This window comes from Procambarus clarkii, chromosome 47 (assembly GCF_040958095.1).
Source record: "Procambarus clarkii isolate CNS0578487 chromosome 47, FALCON_Pclarkii_2.0, whole genome shotgun sequence".
Lineage (NCBI taxonomy): Eukaryota > Metazoa > Arthropoda > Malacostraca > Decapoda > Cambaridae > Procambarus > Procambarus clarkii.
In genome coordinates, this window is record NC_091196.1 from 25,225,654 (window position 1) to 25,247,008 (window position 21,355).

Here is a 21,355-nt window from a genome sequence, read left to right on the forward strand (position 1 = left end):
GAAAGGATCAGGATACGGGTACACGGGAGACATCTCCCGTCACGCAGGGTGCAGTCGCACCTCCACAGATCTCCAGTATCAGCTCTTGATACTGGTAATGGCTCAAAAGGGCCACCACTTACGGGCTATTCATGCCCGTGCCACCTTTTGGGTGGCTTAATCTTTATCAATCAATCTATCAGGATACGGATTTGGGATGGAACGGGGGAAAGGAATGGTGCCCAACCTCTTTGGCGGTCGGGGATTGAACGCGGGCCTGTAGGAAACGAGACCGTCGCTCTACCGTCCAGCCCAAGGGTTAAGCATAATATTATTAAAAACAACAATTGCATATAATAACAGTATTTCACATGAAAAATACTTAATATTGAAATTTGGTAGTGAATTTCAATCTAGGAATCTCCTATGACTAAACTGTACTTTTTAATCATTTTTATGTACATACCACTTATTTGTCACCACTTATTATTAAATTATTAAGTACTTACTACTTATTATTAAATTATTAAGTACTTACTATAATAATTAAATAAATTATTTTATTTAATATTTAAATTAAATGATAAAATAATAGGTAATAATAAATCATTGTGTACGGGGACAGGCAGCCATTGTATATATACATGTTAGGCTTATACCAAGGTCCCACAAAGGTGCCACAAAGGTGCCAAATTAAAGACTGGGTGCTGCCGGGGCGGGCCCAAGGGCTGCTGGCGGCCCTGGCCAGGCTGAACTTCCGCGCCCTTATAATCACCATTGTTTAATAATCTTCACAGGGAGAAACAACTGTAAATATAGGAATAGTTTATTACAACATACACGGTAAAGAAAACAGCTCGGAAACTAAGGAAATAAAGCTGCCGAAAAAACATCAATGTCCACTTCAAGTTCAAGTATGTTTATTGAGACAATAAAAAAATACATCTCAAAGGGATAGAGTAGCTTAGGCTATTTCTATCCACCCCCCGCCCTCCCCTCTACATCAAGTCCCTCAAGGGGCGCACAAATTCAGTGAGTACAAATACACAAATCACAATACAAGAATCCCATTTAACATAGCAGGTTAAAATAGGAAGCACAGCATATAAGTGTTACAAGTGAGTTACAAGTTACAAGGGAACAAGTGAGAAGGCGGTGGAGGCCAAAACCGGAATTGTCACAAGTTACGAGCGTGTTGTTTTAGGTACACATTGTGTAAGTAAACTCAAAAATAAATATATGTTCATTTGGTTTAAGAGCAATACAAAAAATAAGTTCATACATGCAGCACATGCTAAATACAACTACAGTAAAAATTACACTACAATAAATTTTCATCTACAATTATATCTAATAAAGTAACATATAGTAAAATACAGTTTTAAGTTAGAAAAATACATCATAGTATTTGAAATCCATGTATGCACTAATTAAAAACCTAAAAATAAAATATCTAAGATATTATAATAAAAGATACTATGAAATTTAATGATACCATAAATATAGTATGTGAAGTAAGTACTTCACATACTATAGTCACAACCTATAGTGTAGTAAGTACAGTATAGTGTAGCAACCTACAGTAAGCAACAATAGGTTGCTTAGTCAATATTGAGCATAATGGTGAGTTTATACACAGTATAGGCTGGGACACTATTGACAGGTAAAGTAATTATCAATATAAAACCCTAATTAGCAAGTATAGCTTGTTAGTCTACAAAAAAAGGCACACAAGCTATACCATAGATCTATAGATACACCTGTTGTGACATGCAAAGTTACATAGATCCATCTATTTATATATATATATATATATATATATATATATATATATATATATATATATATATATATATATATATATATATATATATATATATATATATATATATATATATATATGAGCCGAGTTTTCCTGAAGCTATATATTTTTCTTTAGAAAGATAAAGCTTTCCATTATATTATAAATTATTTACTTTTTTGTTAATTTGAGTTCAAACTAAAGTAGAAATATGACCAAACCTAACCTACTTAACCTAACCTAAACTAACATAACTAAGTCAATAAGTCATGTTCTTATTATAATATAATATTATTTCAAACCAACTGGAAGCAATTTTTTTAAAATAGCGAAAATCATTCCGCCTATTAGGCAAATCGGGCCTTGCCTTATTGAGCTTTGCATAATAGGCCTTGCATAATATAGATATTATGCCAAGTATAGAAAAAATCATATTTTGTACAGATACAGTTTTATCGCTATGTGTACCATTTTAACTAGGATAGAAAGATTCTGCACTTATCTAACTTAAATATACTATACACATTTACATAGTGCCACATAGAACATAGAACCACATAAAACACACACAGGTTAACAATCACAATCGGTATATCATTACGCACATAAGGGCCCAAGTAGGGAAGCTGAGGCACCAACAATGCTCTCATTAGCTTGAGAGGCGAACGTATTGACTGGCTATATTCTGTGAGATGCCAGAACGGCTCCACGGAATGAAACTTGTGTTACAGGGACGGTAGACGGCACTATAATATGAACTACCTGTATATCAATACAATGTAAACAAATTATAAGTTACGATTCTGAACACAATGTTGTCTTTTGCGTCCAATATGTACGTCTGCGACGCAACTTTAACAAGTCTCTCCACCGTCCAGGTTGAGAGGCAAGGGTATTTTTATGGCGGTGTATATTAAGTAGCTGTGGGGGGGCCCCTTGGTGAAGCGATAGATGATTTTGACAACATTTGTAAAATCTGGTGACACCCCATACCATTTGGAATATGACAAGAGAATTTGGAGACCATATTCGAATTTGGATCCCTGAAGATTGTAGAGAGAAGATACATGTATCGTTTGAGCATGATACAGTTAAGAAAAAATAAAGAAATATTCCTACTCTCTAAACACGAATGAGGTCTAGTTATTGCACAGTAGCCACTTTCAAGTCTTACACTCACACACATACAGCTGTAGACACAAGTTTTTGGTCATTGCTGAATCTGGGATGTACTGAAAAAGTATAAGTGACCCAAATATCATACCGAAACGTAGGCAATTAGTTTCGCCAAATTTGGGAGAACTAATACTGACTCATTTACAGTAAATATTGGGAACTGTTATGAAAACAAAGACTGAGAAGTTTGACTGTAGAGTTAGGGCAACATCAAAAGAAGAAAGTCTTGCAGGATACTTTTCAACATTAAGTATCACTTTAAAACATGTTATCATTTGCTTAACTTATTCAACAATGTGTATATGCTTGCCCAATAACCCTACAATTTAAAATAACAACATATTTTTTAAGTTATGCGGGAAAAGCTGTATTTAAAAGTGATTTTGATAAACAATTACTTTACCTACTATGTAACCACTTTAACATATCTAATGTATTGTATATATTGCATGTACGAATAAGATAATATATACTGTTCACACAACAGTTTCTCGGTGATCCTCAGATGGGGTTTGCAGCCTTCATGGGATGACTGATGCTGTTTCTGGAGATACTGGCTTGCGGCACAGAAGTCGGCTGATGCTTATGTCCATTTAATAATTGATGCTGGTTCATGAGATTGACTCCGGAACAAGAGAAGACTGATGCTAGGCTATTTGATAACTGGTGCTGGTTCATGAGATGATTGACTGGTTTAAAAGTCTCACTGGATGTTTCAAAATCTTGTGTCCCGCTTAGACTGGAACAAACAATGTCGTAATTTAATTCTTCATATTACCATTATGTTAAGTACAAAGACAAACACCTAAATTAGTCAACAAAAAAATTAATAATATATATGCATGGTGAAAACAGAAACCTCTCTTCCTTGTTACAAAATTTAGATACTTCCTGGAATAAAGCTATCTTTGCAATTAGAGCGAATAAATTGTCCTTAAAACTGTAACCCCCCTACCCCCCCCCCCACCCACAAAAAAACTCCCCCTTTAAAAAATGTCCCAAATCCATTTCATCCAAGAGCTGTCCCCCGGTTTATGAATTAACTGTATATTACACATAACAAACGAATTACGTTAAACTTTAACCACTATATTCGAAGCATTTTTCTAAATACTTAACTCACGTATAAACTTTAAACTGCCACCGAAATCACAACACCTTGCCTAGCCTAGAGCTAACGATGTACACAACCATAACATATAAGAAAGTTTACACATTTGAGACCGAGAAATAAGATAATTCCGCCTTATCGCACTGTATTAGAAATATTAACAAATATATGCTTTAGCAGCTGGACACTTTTGAGGGTGTTGAGGATGGGCGTGGAGTGAAATAGCCACAGTAGTAGTACAATAAATAACATATACATTAAATGTCGCTTGCTCTTACATACATTCAAATACTAAAACAAGATATGCGTGTTTGGCTCCACACGGTCTAGTGGTAAATAAACTAGGGCTATAAGAGTCAACACGTAGTATATCGCTGTAGCACAGTAGTCTACGTCCTCGGCTTGCAACCTGGTGACTCGGGTTCAATTTCTGATCGAGAGAGCAACGGCTGGCCATATTTCCTTTCACCTAATGACACTGTTCACCTAGCAGTAAAATAGGTACCCGGGAGCTAGGCAATTGTTGTGGTTTGCATCTTGGTATGCGCCTCCATAAGTCTAAGTGGAGATTACTGATTACTGCTGTTAATGAACTCGCAGAACAGATCTAACAGTTTGTAGTTGACGAAAGTATTGAATAAGGTAGACCGAGAACAAGAAAGGGATCCCCCGTACAATATGTTTAAGTTAACAAGGGAGGAGAAACTGAATCAAGCTGTGGCGTGATATTTAAGGGCGAGAGTATATGGCTCAGAAAGGTTAATGTGGCCAAATCTTACTGTGGAAGGAGAGTACTCGCTGTGAGAATGTCCCGAAGGGGATCCTCTTGGCTTCAAGCTCACTTTTGGTAAATAGACAGAACCGGAAGCAAACTCATCATTCTGCAAAAAGAAACACTTATCAATCTTGGACTGAGCAGGAACATGTTTGTCGTACTTAAGCCACACTCAGAAATATAGGTTTAACTACATTGTTAGGATAAATAACTAGATATATTTTATAATTACATCTTATTTTTTCTATGCTGTTCTAGTGAAATATTTTAATGATTTAATTTTGTATTTTGTCAATCGGTATATATACCGAAGGGTACTGTTGTCAATGTATATCGAGAGGTATAGTGCTCAATATATATATACTGAGAAGCATACTTATCAGTATATATACCGCCATTTTTCTTTAAGTGCACCTGGTAGTCGGTGGATCTGCCGCTTGGGTTCCAAGAGGAAGCCTGCGACAGCCCCGGGGGAGGAGTGTTTGTTGTGGAGTAGGCCGTGTCGTGTATCACCTCCTCAAGAGACGACTTCGACCTCGTCTCAGACTTGGCCAGCTTCTTCTTCTTCCTGCCAGGAGATACAAGTTCTAAGCATCGTTTACTTTTACAAACAATCTAACAAAATGAACAAATGATAAAAGAATTATATATATATATATACGTTCAGCTGGCATATAAAATAAAAGAGGCCCAGTAACGGAGAGCTCTCAGCAGGTGTTAGGCCCACAGATGCGAGGGTTGGCAGCTGTGCAACACGGGACATTATTGTGTACACTTACACAATAATGATGATAATGGCTGCGATGATCGCGACGCCAAAAACAGCGCCCAAGACGGACACAACGATGACCCATGCTTTAGTTGATTCTACTGGCACTGTTGATATAAATAAATAAATAAATAAATTAGCGGCTTTAGGCATTGTATGTACTAACTCTATCTAGAAATCCAACATTATGTTTGTAACTCATCTTGTATGTATGTATACAGTTTTTTTAAGATATATTAGAAGCTAAAGTAATACAGTCATTTAGCACGGTGTAGATTATTGATCATATCAGCAGGTCTAACAATTAGTGTGATCAATACCAGGTGAACAGTCTTAAAATGTGTATCAGTAAATGAGAATATAACTTAGCCAGGAGTATTGACCTGAAGCTTGGAGGAGAGTGGATCCCAGGACGGTGCCGGAGTTATCCACTTGTACGACCAACACGTTCACCACCTGCTTCTCTTGCGTCCCCTGTTCACCAGTGAACAAAATCTGGGTTAAAAATTTGCGGGTGAAATATTCCAGAGTTGAGAGACACTATCTTGCGGTGACATGAGAATACCACTGCCGGTATAACCCCACAAGCCTCCCCACACCCACACCTTCACTTCACCATCCCTCTGTTACATCTAATACCAGTAATACTTAATTCCCATTATTGGGGACTGGAAGTTTGTATATATATAGGCGTGACTCGAGGTCTCCTCATGACCATTTGGTCACCACTTGGTCCGGGAGACATCTCCCGTCACGCAGGGTGCAGTTGCGCCTCCACAGATCTCCAGTATCATCTTTTGATACTGGTAATGGCTCGAAAGGGCCACCACTTACGGGCTATTCATGCCCTTGCCACCTCTTGGGTGGCTTAATCTTCATCAATCAATCAATCGGTCTCCTCATGGTCTAACTACTGATCTTCCCCCAGGACGTAACCTAACAGCAGTTAGACTCACAGGTACCTATTTACTGCTAAGTGAACAGAGGCATTAGGCGAAAGGAAATTAAACACCGATTTCTGTCCCGCCGGGAAATCGAACCCGGGATTCCCGACTATGAGTCGGGAACGAAGTCAACTGTACTACGATACAGTGTTCAACCCCTTGAAGGTAACCTCATCAACAGTGTCTGCTCTACTAGTCTTCTCACCCTTTATTATAGCCACAAGCTTGAAAAGTTAACACTAGATTGATAAAGATTAAGCCACCCAAGAGGTGGCACGGGCATGAATAGCCCGTAAACTTAACACTCCCAATGTGTTTGTTTACATACCTTTAAGGGCTGAGTGCACTTTCTGTTCTGTACCTCACTGTTGCAAGTCGAATTAGCTGGGTCAGAGTAGACCTTGCCCGGGTTTGAGGGGTCGTAAGCGATGACTTCAACTAAGCCGTTGGTGACGGAGGCGCCGAGGGTGACCAGCAGGTTCTCGCCCGTCACCTTCACCTCCGTCACTGATGTCAGTTCTGCGGTTCATGCTAGTTTATGAGTCACTCCTCTCACATTGGTTCACAAGGCGGTTCACATTTTTGCGGTAATTCTTTCACGTCATGGCGATTTAATTAATTAATGTTGATTTAGTAAATTAATCATGTTTCTACAATTTAATTTATCATAGGAATTGAAATAGAAAAGTTAGAATTAAACTCAGACGTAAGTTGTCTGGAAACAGTAAAGTAATTAGAAAACTTATAATGTGGTGAAAACCAAGGACCAAGCCAGACTGCTGAGACAACAAGATGGGTCGTGCTTAAGGTCATCACACTGAAGAGGTAATGAATTAACAGAAAGCAAATAAAGTTATCGGAAATTTCAGGAAGTATATAGAAGGGAGTGGGAAGATAGGCAAGATAAGAAAGGATGGAATGAGAGATTATGCGACATAATAACAGAAAAAAAACAATAACCTGGAAGACTTATAGATGGATTAACGGTAACAGGTGGAGAACAAACAGCACCTTAGGTACTAAACACGCGGCGAATATACCAAATAAAACATTATCGACTGACCAGAATATACAGTCGTACTCATGTTACAAGAGAGCTTCCGGCAATGTGTGAAGCTAAAGACCCACCAGTCTTACCAAGGGACACAGCCAAGAGGCGATAAATTACTAACCAGGACACCTAACAGCCATCACTTGCAAGACACTGATGAACTTAACTACACTGATTTGTTCACTGATGAACTTAACCATACAATGGATTCTGGAAATCTCAGGACAAAATTCGCAACACAGAAACAACACTGATTCACAAAGGAAAATCGTTGCTAATAAATCTAATTCAAATTTAAGACGGTGACAAGAATCAGAGACGAGAGTTATGGGGGGATTGGATTTCCATAGACTGACACAAAGTTTTTGGTGCAATTCTTCATTAAAGATTTATATATAACATCGAGAACTATGGTTTATACTAAGAAGCGTCCTTGTCTGAGTACAGATATATCTGATGAGAAAAGCAGTGTCACAGTGAATCAAGAAGGACAGAGCAGTCGAGTGGTGTCCCACAAAGTCCAGTACTGGGTCCCCTTCTGTTTCTGATATACGTTAACAACCTTACAGGAAATGTCGATTTTAAAAATAACTAATTAGTAAAATCACTGCAAATGCAAATTTATGAAAATAGTAAAATATAAAGAAAAGTCAAAATATCATTACAGATTAAGCAGAGGACAGAGACCTCATAATGAATATACCACACTAAATCTCACATCAAAACAATTTGCGGACATTACAACAGCAATTAGGAATCTCAACAAAAATCTTTCTGAAAAAATGATACTCGAGTGCGGTGAGCTGTGCCCAAGAGCTATTTCTCTGCCAAGAGCACCAATAGGTAAGAACACATGGACCACATACAACCATTGCAATGAACATAACAAGAATAAAGGAAACTACAGAAAGCCTATTCGTCCATACGAGGCAGCTCCCACGAAGATAAAGAAAATACACGCAATGAAAAATAATAACAAAAAATCAGTGGTGTCTGCAATGCACCACTTGCAAAAGACTGATGTGTTTTGATAAGTGGTCGTAGTGTCACGCCCATCTGTGGAGGGAGTAGACGAAGTTTCACACCCACCTGTGAAAGGAGTGGCCGAAGTGTCGCAGTGATACACTTGAGGGGGACCTCCAGGCGCCGTGTTGTTCACTTTCTCACACCTCTGTACGTTGTTCACCGCCTGCTCTCCTCCGACCTCCAAGTAGTAGCACGAGGAAGCTCCCTCAAAACACACTTTTGACCCATTAATGACGTTATCCTGTGAGTCAGGATCTACCCGGACCGAAGCAGACGAGTTCGTAGTCTCTGCTCCCACCCACACAATCTTCTCCTGCAGAACTGAAATGTTTCGTGGCTAGTGTAAGAATTAGCTTACGGAAACCTTTTTGTGTGGTTTAGTTATTACCATTCACTGGAACACAGTTTTGTCAGTGTTTTATACTAGAATGTTGGGAAAACCCGCGTCATATAGGAAAATGTTAGGTTGTGTTCACTTTGCCTAATGCTGGTAACAGAAAAGTAATGCATATTATTAGCAAAATTGAAAAGACAAGTTATTTATTGGACTGTATAAGTTATGTAAAGAGAAAATGAAAGTGTGTATGACAAAAAGCAGTGTGCTGAAGATGTAAAAAAATCAACCACTTATGGGTTTGATTGGGATGTCTTTCAGTTTGGGATCCGTGGAAGTTATTCTCATTATACAATTAGTTCATTAGTATGCCCTCTTCAGCAATACTGCCCTCCGAGCTACACAAGAGAGATCAAGGCTTAATCAAACAGAGCACGCAACAATGACCTTAAAATTATAGACAAATTATTTCACTCTAGCGAAGCAAAATTTTTTTCTCTACTCGAATATGATATCATTACGAGTATCATTTGCCAATATATTCAACACGTGCTTCTCTTTAAACCCGCGCCTTAAACTGTACCATCATCATAGGCTTTCCACAATGACTAATTTAATCTAATGCTCTTTCGCTTTTACAGTATTTACTAATTTCGATGCTAAAATACAAACAAAATCAGAATATGTAATAACTATAATGTGCATATATTGATCAATGTCTCGAGATTAATATTACTGATTATAAAACTTTAGTCGTCACATTTATAAATCACGTTACAGTTCTGTTTGGACTTAATAAGTGTACTGCCAAAATGTATATAGTTTTAAACCATTAACTGAATAATGTACAGGTCAAAATTTGAGTGGTGACGTATATTGCACAAAACAACATAACATTGTAATGATGAGGCTTACAGTTAGACTAAAGCTAACATGAATTTAGAGTAATTTGCATAGTCTATAAATTACACTGAACATATAACATAAAAAGGTTATATGATATGATATGAACATTACATTATATGATATGAACATGAGCACATTCACAATTTAACATTAACCCGTGCCAACAAAGTCTCTTTGTGAGAAATTTCTTACTAATATCAAGTATCCCACTGAGGTTAAATATCAAGTATATGTTACATACATATGTACATATATATACAATCATTTATACAAATACATATCAATAATCTGTTTATATCACAAATGATTCAACAAGAGGCTCACAACAGTCACTATACAAGGCATTTTACATCTATGGTGAGTCACACAGTTACTTGTCTTATTCCACACCCACCCAACTGGGCGGCAGCTTTACAGTCATGTGCATGCTGCACCTACAGTAAGCAAAATTTTTGATCGCCAACATTCCTGGCAGTACATCATTATGAATGAAGTACTTACACATTTCTTGGACTCCATTGATGGTGTTATCTTGAATTCCGAGATTTTTCACATTCCATTATATAATTATTCAAAATATGCGAATATCCATCTAAAAAACAGCTAACGCCTTTAGCTGGTGAATGATTCCGTTAAGACACAACAATCATTAGTGTGAATTACCATATATGTAGAGTAGATATCAGACCAGGCAGCAAGTCCCAGCGAGTGAGCGCGACCATAGACAAAACATTTCTTTCAAACAAAATCAGCCTATCAAGGTCAGCATTTGGCAGATCCCAATGTGGGTTTCAATGACAAGTACACGTGGCTATATTCATTTATACAAAATAATGTATGCATTTTTTATGGGTTAAATCTCCTAGGGGAGCAAGGTTGCAAACCTTGAGTGATGGGATTGGAAATTGCATGAGTCTGGAGGAGTAAAGGTATACTTACCATGAAGTGTGAGGTACGCAGCACCAACAACCCCAATGGTGCCATCATCTAAGTAGCCTAACACGAGGAAGTCGACGCTTTCCACAGACTGCAGAATATCACCAGAAAATTCAAACACGTAATCATCGTTTATATACTTTACACTTCCTTCGTAGTAGTCTTCGGTGAAGCTATTGGACTCTTCAGCATCTTCCACGATCCTCACTAGAGTCACATTATGGATATCTGGCTTAGTTGACGCAAGAATGACTCGCGTCATTGGCATATCGTCATCTATAAGCATCACCTTCCTCACCTCCCCCGTCGTCGCCAACTCATCTGCGGCAATTATGTTAGTGAGTTGTAATTGCCTTAATGAATTTCCCTCAAGTTATATCAGCGTTTCTTAGTCTTCACCTGCAAACTGATAATTATGAGCATTTAAGAATATGGTTTATAAAGGGTAATATCAGACGAAGACCTGCCACTCTTGTCTGCCATTTGGACCAGAAAGCCACTTACCCTTGACAACAGTGGTGAGCACAGCGTTGCTCTCAGCGTACTTCTGTACAGTCACTGAAGACTTTCCTGCCAGGGCCAGCTGTACGAGGTGCGCCTGGCAGCTGGCGTCGGCCTGACCGCCGTCAATGCTGCAGTTGACAGTTACGTGGGACTCCGCTGACGAGTTGGAGACGCTCACTTGATAGACGCCTGCAGAGGCGTCATCCCACGTCACCTGCAGCACGTCTTGAAGCAGGGTCCGAGCCGACACCTTGTACACTGCGGACAACACGACCTGCTACAACACACTATCTCAGCAGCCATGACTAAATATTTACTTTTATAATATTTAATAATATTAATTATTGCAACGTTATTATTATTATTATTATTATTTTATTGTTTACCCGTTTTATATCTAAAGTATAAAACAAAACTAAAATGTTCTCTAGAATGTTACAGATGGTACAAAGAGAGAGAGGTAAAGAGAAGGGAGGAATCACGAAGAGAGTACAAGAAAGGATAGGTACCAGAAGGAAGGGAGGTACCAGAAGGAAGGGAGGTATCAGAGAGGAGAGAAGGTATCAGAGCGGAGGTAGGGTACCAGAGGGAAGGAGGGGAACCAAGGGGATGCAAAGGGAAGACATCAGAGGAGAGAGAGGATGCCTAGACAAGGAAGGGTACCTGTAAAGTAAAGAATAATACCAAAATACGAGTAAATACCAAAGTAAGGGAGGGTACCAAAATAAGAGTAGGTACCAGAGTAATGGAGAGAGAGTACCAGAGTCTAACGCCTGACCCTCGACCCTGAACAGATCGCTATCTCTCACCCTCAAACGGAACAATGACGGAGTTGGTGACGTATCCTTTCTCGTTCAAGAGGACCAGCATGGTGTTCACGCCCTTTCCCCCAAGTCCATGTGTGACAGCCGCTTTGCACGTGCTCGTGTCAACAAACAAACATTCGAAGTTGCTGTCAGAGGGAAAAACGCTGTTGTCAGTCCAGTTGGTGACGACGACTTCAGCCGAGGAGGCATTTAAGGAGTAGGTAGCCTTAAGAACCTTCTCCTCCTGCAGCAGTACCAGCTGCGGCACCTCGTCCATCTCTGGAAGATACAGGCGATACAACATTTGTTTTCTTATTTGTGTCTACAGCTACAACCACAGTCCAACGTCTACTGACACATGTTACAACTACGTCTACACTAATCTGGCTGAAATATGCCGTTTCTTATAAATGATTTTTAAATTGCTTTAGATGTAATATTTACCATCACCAAGCAACTAAACAAATGAGAAGACCTAAACAGATTTTATAAGTGTACTGATTATTGACAGCTGCCGTCAGTTGCTTATAAACGTGGCGTTATAATCCTAGCTAAAGCAAACAGAGGATTCAGATACCAGCAAAGAATATAAAAAATGATAAAACTGATCGCGAAAATTAGAATTTGATTTACAAAGGATATCAAGCAAGGCAGTGAGACCAACTGCTAACTTTGTTTTAGATTTATCTAGAAATTTACTAATGTTCTTGTTTACGTATGAATTTATATAACTAATATATATATATATATATATATATATATATATATATATATATATATATATATATATTTTTTTTTTTTTTTTTTTTTTTTTTTTTTTTTTTTTTTTTTTTACAATAGGGAAGGGAGTACCACCTCTGGCTGGAAGAAGGGGGACCCATAGCCTCGGAGGAAACCACACATAACGCATTGGAGGGAATGTGGGTCCCCTCCAATACAGTTTCTGTGTGCTTTTCTCCTACCACCCCCTTCCCTTTTTTTTTTCCTTTATTGTGTATTTAAAGGTTACAAAACATACAAGACAAATGCCTAAAGGTTATGGATCTCTTGAAGCTCCTCCGCTTCTGGACAGGAACCGAGGACGCAGCAAGCATTTCCCCTCTGGATCGCCACACTGAGACGCTGAAATAAAAAACTGGAAGCCCTTGGGTCTCTGGTGACGTCAATGAGCTTGGACCCCAATTCCTTGAGAAATCCCAAGGCACTCTTGCCCCAGGGGCCATGCGTCTCAGACGCTATGGGAACAAAGAGGTATTGACCTTCCAGTCGCCTGTACTTGAGTGATTTTGCTGTTTCCCTGTGGTTGGCCGCCCCACCTGCTTGATCAGCTCCGAAGTGTACATAGGTGTCAGCCAGGGTGGATACACAAGTGTAGTCCCACACCAACTGTCTACCCTCCTTCCAGGAGTATATGGTGATGCCATCAGGGCGAAGTGCGGGGAAATCCGGGTTTTGGACCCCTAGGATGCGAGGTTCTCTCTCCGCTGGGCACCCAGCTGAGACGAGGCTTCTCTTGATGATGTCATTGACCTCGTTGTGTCTTGCATGCCAGCCCTTTGTGCTTCCGCAATGCAACCCATGCAGTCCGTATTGGTCTGCTTCCACCCTGTTGCAAATACACTTGTATTCAGTGTGAATTGGGGCACCAAGGCGGAGGGCCACTGCTACACGAAGGGATTCTGGATCTAGGCGCGTGCCCATTGCAGACATGGGTACTGCCAGGAGGAAGTCTCCTGCATGGGGGGCACGAACTGCTCTGAGGCGGGCTTTCTCCTTGTCTGATGTTGCTACGCTTAGCATGGCATCAGCTACTTTTTCCAGCTATAAAGAAATATATATATATATATGACAATGTCAGACCACGGAGGAAAAATGAAACAGGAAATTTCCTTAAGTACTTTCGTATATTAAATACATCTTCAGAAGGGTTTGGACCTTCTGAAGATGTATTTAATATACGAAAGTACTTAAGGAAATTTCCTGTTTCATTTTTCCTCCGTGGTCTGACATTGTCACATTCTTAATCACGTGTTTATTTTCGTGATATACACACACACACACACATATATATATATATATATATATATATATATATATATATATATATATATATATATATATATATATATATATATATATATATATATATATATATATATATATATATATATACACACAACTATATTCTACCCACCTCAAGACTCCGCTCCAATATAGAAGCATCAAGAAATATGGACCAATAGGCTTTCTACAAACACTTCTATTCAATATCCATTGTTTCGTGTTCTGTCTTGTGTTGATGAAATTAATACCCTATTAATACCACCTTTTGTTCTGTCTTGTGTTGATGAAATTAATACCCTATTAATACCACCTTTTGTTCTGTCTTGTGTTGATGAAATTAATACCCTATTAATGCCACATCTTGTTCTGTCTTGTGTTAATGCCACATCACCCCTTCCACCTCACTCAAATGTAGATATATATATATATATATATATATATATATATATATATATATATATATATATATATATATATATATATATATATATATATATATATATATATATATATATATATATATATATGAGAACGGGGACCTTTGAGGAGGTTATCACTAGCCGTCTCAGTATCTAGTACTACTCTGCGATGTTCCCCATACTTACTCTGTGATGTTCCAATGATGTCGTCACACTGTAAAATGGTCTCATTTGTGCTAGTTGTGAGGTTCTTACACCGAGGTATCTCATGGGGTATCTCATGGAATTCTGTAGTGGAGAAGTAGCAGGGACTGACCGCACTGGAGCACTGCTGGTCCCCCACTGTCACCTGGTCCAGAGTCCCGGCCTCAACACGAAGATAACTCAAGTCGCCATCACCGCCCACCCACGCCACCCTCGTGCCCAGATCTGGGGAACACAAACTAAAATATATACGATGCTTTGTGTGACCTATTTATAAGACTTTCTCTTTTTTCATATTTTCATATGTATCTCCGTTTATTGAAATATATTTCAGTAATTATAATTTGAGAAAAAAGTAATACAGAATTAATGACAATAAGAAACAGATAACAAGCGAGACACGGGACAGACATACAGAAACAGTAAATATAGACACGAAACCATGATATGTATATACATGTAATTTATACACTGAGAAAAGCTTCACGTGTGCTCTAGTGTACAGACAGTTTACACTATAAAGAAAAACAGACGTAACTCACACTTGAACATAAATACATGACTGGCAAGCCTTTACTTACACAGACATAAAGAAACAGGTTACACTTACACATATAGACAGACACCGCTAACTCTTACATACTGTACTTACAAAAACAAAATACAGGCAAACACGCACAGATAGTCTACACTCTTGCAATCCTTACTATATGCAAGGACGGCTGCGGAGGTTCAGATACGTGCACAAACACAGATTACATTATACACGTGTACACAGACACAGCCTAAATTATACACGCGTACACAGACACAGCCTACATTATACACGCGTACACAGGCACAGCCTACATCATACACGCGTACACAGACACAGCCTAAATTATACACGCGTACACAGACACAGCCTAAATTATACACGCGTACACAGACACAGCCTAAATTATACACGCGTACACAGACACAGCCTACATTATACACGCGTACACAGACACAGCCTACATCATACACGCGTACACAGACACAGCCTACATTATACACGCGTACACAGACACAGCCTAAATTATACATGCATACACAGACACAGCCTACATTATACACGCGTACACAGGCACAGCCTACATTATACACGCGTACACAGACACAGCCTACATTATACACGTGTACAAAGACATAGCCTACATTATACACACTTACACAGACACAGCCTACATTATACACATGTACACAGACACAGTCTACATTATACACGCGTACACAGACACTCTACATCATACACAGACACAGCCTACATTATACACACTTACACAGACAGTCTACATTATACACGTATACACAGACACAGTCTACATTATACACGCGTACAAAGACGCAGCCTGAAGATACATTCGTATACATCCACATTTTGCTTATATGCAGAAAAACAATAAAATATAATTTACATAAATAAAAAGGTTGGCGAAATTACTCAGTATGCAAGGAACCGTAACAACAATAAAACGAGGATGTCTTTATATACACTGACGTGGTAATTCTGCCCACCCCACACAAACCATTCTTACCTTCAATTGAAACGATGGCATAATAGAAAGCTATGATGTTAGTAAAGTTGGTGTCGTCATAGGCCGCTAAGAAAATATATATCGAATCTATGAGGTTGCATTCAAATTCGATTTCCGCTGCTGTGTTATTTGTGTATGTTATTAGATTGACGGGAGTTAAACAAGGCCAAGATTGATTAGAATCTGTAAGTATTAGTTTCCACCCTTGCACCATTGGTATGTCATCCAGGGGTAGAATGGTCAGCCTGAGGTTGTGGTCAGTTCCCAGAGGTTGACCGTCTCTCAACACTTGATGAATCTCCAGTAACTGTAGTTCGGCGTTGGCTAGAAAGTCTGAAAGTGCCATACCCACGTTACATCAACAATAATAAATCAACTCATCTTCCTGTTTACATAGTTCTGGTTGCAACTATGTGTACCATCGCGAATATATATATTGATGTAATGGGCAATTAGATACGGTAGTAGAATTTAGTGTCATTCTCTTTATAGTCCGGAAAAAATAAAGCTAAAAACCAAACTTAAATATTCCTAGGCCTAGTATATCACATATGTGTACTATATTAGGCCTCCCATGGCGTGTATGAGGCCTATCTTGAGGTTATCTTGAGATGATTTCGGGGCTTTTTAGTGTCCCCGCGGCCCGGTCCTCGACCAGGCCTCCACCCCCAGGAAGCAGCCCGTGACAGCTGACTAACACCCAGGTACCTATTTTACTCCTAGGTAACAGGGGCATAGGGTGAAAGAAACTCTGCCCATTGTTTCTCGCCGGCGCCTGGGATCGAACCCAGGATCACAAGTCCAGCGTGCTGTCCGCTTGGCCGACCGGCTCCCTCCTAGGATGACCTAGGATGGGTAGGCTGTTAGGTTTTATTAGTACCATAAATACAAAACCTTTTCCGCTTTGTCCTAATTCAATAGTACTAAATTCTACTTTCTAGATGCACATTATGTCATTATATATACGAGGTCCACATTGTTATTATAAGTACTCTCTAAACAAGAGGATGTGCTGTAATACTTATTATCCTCAAATAAATGGAAATATTTAACATAAAAATCTTCTTTTTTTGTTTTGTAAATTTGACAGTAAAATATGAAATTAAGTAAATTATATAACTGTAATTTACGATAAATGATATTTGTGGCTACTGATACGAAAATAACAATCAACAAACGAAAGAATGCATGAATTAAACAATGAATTAACAGACAAGTCAGGGAGCATTATTAGTAATCCCGTTACCATTTAACACAATAATTACTTCAATATACAAATAGCATATTTTCCAAGTGGCAATGAATATATACTTTTTAGTAAATATACTACTAAATAAAGTTGTTTACCGTAACCGACAGCAACACGGCTCAGCTGATGGGCTGGAGAGGAGTATTGGGTTTCTATGATAACCACGCTCTCTTCCTCGTCCTAGACAACAATAAGTAATTAGAATATTATCAACATGGATATGTGTAAACTTGTTGCAAACAATTTGCTTAAGTAAAAAAAAATAAAAATGTTTGCTTTTAATAATTACGCCTATCTTCTGCAACTCTTAAAAAGTATTTTAAGTATATTTATTTAAATATTAATCGTAGATTACAGAAAATGTTTGATATCAAAATGCTAATCCCGTTACATAATTAATTATTAGCAATAGACGCCTTATAAATCGGCAAATATTAGCTTAATCTGTAGGCTTACAGACACAAATGTCAGTTTGATATGTAATCTTATACAGTCAAATATCAGCATGATTTGTAAAGCCTACAGACTCAAAATATCAGCTTCATCTGTAAAGTTACACACAGATATTACCTTCATCTGTAAGGCCTAACATACAACATTGAAGGATAAACGTAAGTTTGTCAAAGGAGTTTTTATTATTATTATTATTATTATTTTCTACCAAAGACGTGGCCACACATTTTCAATGCTAACTAGCTCTTCTGTCCTCCATGGACAGGGTGAGAGATTTGTCAAACATACAGTTCAGAGATTTATTGAACAACCACAGAAGGTGATCGTAGTGCTTTTAAAATGTTAGGCTAAGCTACATATATAAATACATAGATACACAGATTTATGAATACATTAATGTGAATTTATAATGGTGAAATGTAATTCTGATCAGCTTTATACTTTATACACATACATACATACACACACATACATACATACATACATACATACATACACACACACATACATACATACATACATACATACATACATACATACACACACACACATACATACAAAGAAGTGAGGAGGTACGCGCAGTGTGACGGTTAGAGGCTTGTCATACTACTTAAGGGTGAGGTGGTGGGTGCAGTGTGACGGTTAGAGGCACGTCACATTACCTGAGGGTGAGGCAGTAGGTGCAGTGGTTCGAGTGTATGATTTAGCTAGGATGCTGCTGATCGTACCTGCGGTAAGACGATGTAGCTGCAGGAGTCACATGTAAGGGAGGTGGCAAGGGAACCAGGATCACCCTCCCTCCTGACGGTGAAGGTGTGGCCCCCGGGGTTTCTCCAGGAGACAACTACACCATCAACCAATGGCACTGCAAGATGGTGGCACTTACAGTGATATCATAAGAGACGTTCACGTTTTAATATGAACAAATAAACGTTTTCCAATATTGTTATTATTTAGCAATTTTATTAAGGAAAAATAGTTTACATACCAATAGGGAATAACTCGATTTCTTTTCTAGCGAGCACAGTCTTCAAACTGGCATCCTTCAGAGTTACCGATGCTCTCAGTGTCTTAGAAAGGTCTGATCTTGGTAGGATCACTCCGGGAAAACACCAACGATTGTCCGCCATTGACGCTCCTCGCTGTTGCCACCGCCTGCCCAGGTCATTGGTAATGACCAACTCGTACTGGGATGAATTTGACCGAGAGTTCTCACGTCCATTTTGGAAACAAACTGTCGCTTCCGTTTCGTCTAGGGTATTGGTCCAGTCTAGAAGCACTGAGTCCAATCGTATATCTGGCAAAATATAACCACGTGAGTGAGTAATTAGTCTGGTAATTGGAGAAGTCTTATTGGCGAAAACGCTTGAAGAACTGACAACCCCGTTGCCCACTGGATGGGGGGCTGTGTGCAGGATAAACATATAAATTGTAACACTAGCTCTCCACATATGTCAGTTGTTTAATTTAGGAACTGTACTTGTGGTTGGTGTCGAGCCCATTGTTGATGTGACGATGTGCATTGAATTTTGTAACTAGCTCACCAAGATTGTAACTTGCTTAGCTAAATGAATTGTGGGGTTCAGTCCCTGAGCCCATTATGTGCCTCTGTAACCCTTTCCACTACCGCCCACAGGATGGGTATAGGGTGCATAATAAATTAACTAAACTAAGAACTGACAAGCATTAATTATAAACATTAATTCAAATACAGTACTAGGAACTAATTATAAAATAATACTTGATTGCAGAGCTGTTTTGATAATAAATATATCAATATAATGGATTCACATGTAGACAAAAAGATTTCTTAAGGTTAATATTAGTCGTGGTTGGGTGCCATTAGAAGTTCAATTTATAATTATAGAATTAATAATGTGTATGCTAAATTACAACTGAAAATAAATGACATTGAATAATATATGCAAGTAATAGGGTGTTACAAAGTTCGTAAGTTATGTGTGAACTGACAAGACAGGTCAGTTCACTGGTCTTGGCACGAGATATATATGGTTACATATCCATACTGATAGCTGACAATACGAAGAGAAAGCAGCAGTGTGGAATATATTACACAAAAAGTGATGAAAGTAAGAATTAAAGAAAGTAGTGATAAAGAATAGCCTACATTACACAAAGAATGATAAAGGTATGACAAGGTAAGAATGTATTATATAAGGAGAAATATATTACACAAAAAGTGATGAAAGTAAGAATTAAAGAAAGTAGTGATAAAGAACAGCCTACATTACACAAAGAATGATAAAGGTATGACAAAGTAAGAATATATTATATAAGAATAATGAAAGTGGTGATACAGAATATTACAAAAGGAATGATAGTTAAGAGACGGTAGGAATATATTACACAATAGAGAAGAAGTAGTGTGTCACAACAAAGGCAGTAATGTTCCTACATATTTATTTTGAATGAACTATAAGTTACACGTCTCTTAATTCATTTATATACCAGCTCCATATTTTAGGCAACTTTATTTGCAAGGCAGTTTTACTTATATTAAGTCAGTACGATTCTTCAAGAAAACAATTGTATTCAAGTGATATCTAGTCAGCTGTAACTCTGAGGTAAAAAAGAATAAACAATTTATGAGAATTGGTACCACAGAATCAGGAAGACCTTGATTAGTAAAGTTTGCAGCTGTGGTCTTTCACAGTATAGAGAAACAGTAATCAAGACAAGTCACCTTGAGTTGGAGAGGCGATAGAAGACATCGAGGTGGCACAACCCACCACCACCACCATCACACACACCAACCTCCACCTCGGGAAGGCCATTGCAGGTCTATCCACGTAACACCACACCTGCAAATGATAATTAATAATAATTCCCGTTGTCAGAGACAGGAAGCCTGTATATATATAGGCTGATATCGAGGTCGCGCACTTAGGTCGAACTCTGACCCTCCTCAGGTGGCAACCCCACACCAGCTGCATAACTCGAAGACTCGTTCTTGTTATAGATTTACTAAAATGTCCATGTAGCTTATGGTGAGCCCGTAAAAAGATTCGCCATATAAATTAAAGCCCTGTTAAGCTGTTCTGCAAATAATGTTTAGTCTGTTTTAAGGACAGCGATTATGTTAAAATGAATATACAACAGTAGCTTACTGGGGCTCCTGCGAGTAGTGAAGAGAGGGTGCACCAACAACGTCCAGAGAGCAGTTACTGAGCCAGCTATCTCTCGCACACTTCTGATAAACTATTTAATCAAAATTTTCTTGTGATATCTTGGGTTCTTATCACGGCTCCCTTGTAACGGTTTAGTGTTA

At 38.5% G+C, this 21,355-nt stretch overlaps 1 protein-coding gene across 1 annotated transcript; it reads right to left on the reverse strand.

The window, feature by feature from the left end:
• Positions 1-791: 791 nt before the first annotated feature.
• On the reverse strand, positions 792-21,324 carry LOC123763015 (uncharacterized). The gene is made up of 17 exons (XM_045749940.2): positions 21,195-21,324; positions 20,771-20,888; positions 19,055-19,363; positions 18,795-18,931; positions 17,712-17,793; positions 16,365-16,697; positions 14,788-15,030; positions 12,122-12,397; positions 11,313-11,570; positions 10,812-11,129; positions 8,696-8,953; positions 6,884-7,074; positions 5,995-6,085; positions 5,622-5,718; positions 5,257-5,410; positions 4,847-4,948; positions 792-3,695 (listed from the first exon to the last, which is right to left on the reverse strand). The coding sequence occupies exons 2-17, from the start codon at positions 20,859-20,861 to the stop codon at positions 3,672-3,674; spliced, it is 2,964 nt and encodes a 987-aa protein (XP_045605896.2). The 5' UTR covers positions 20,862-20,888; positions 21,195-21,324; the 3' UTR covers positions 792-3,671.
• Positions 21,325-21,355: the final 31 nt, after the last annotated feature.

Excerpts from the sequence above, each read along its gene's own strand:
- LOC123763015 (XM_045749940.2), bottom strand. The coding sequence starts at position 20,861 with ATGGCCTTCCCGAGGTGGAGGTTGGTGTGTGTGATGGTGGTGGTGGTG. Across the intron at positions 15,031-16,364 it reads TGCCATCGTTTCAATTGAAG|ATCTGGGCACGAGGGTGGCG; the intron begins GTAAGAATGGTT and ends TGTGTTCCCCAG. Across the intron at positions 6,086-6,883 it reads AGTGCACTCAGCCCTTAAAG|GGGACGCAAGAGAAGCAGGT; the intron begins GTATGTAAACAA and ends ACTGGTGAACAG.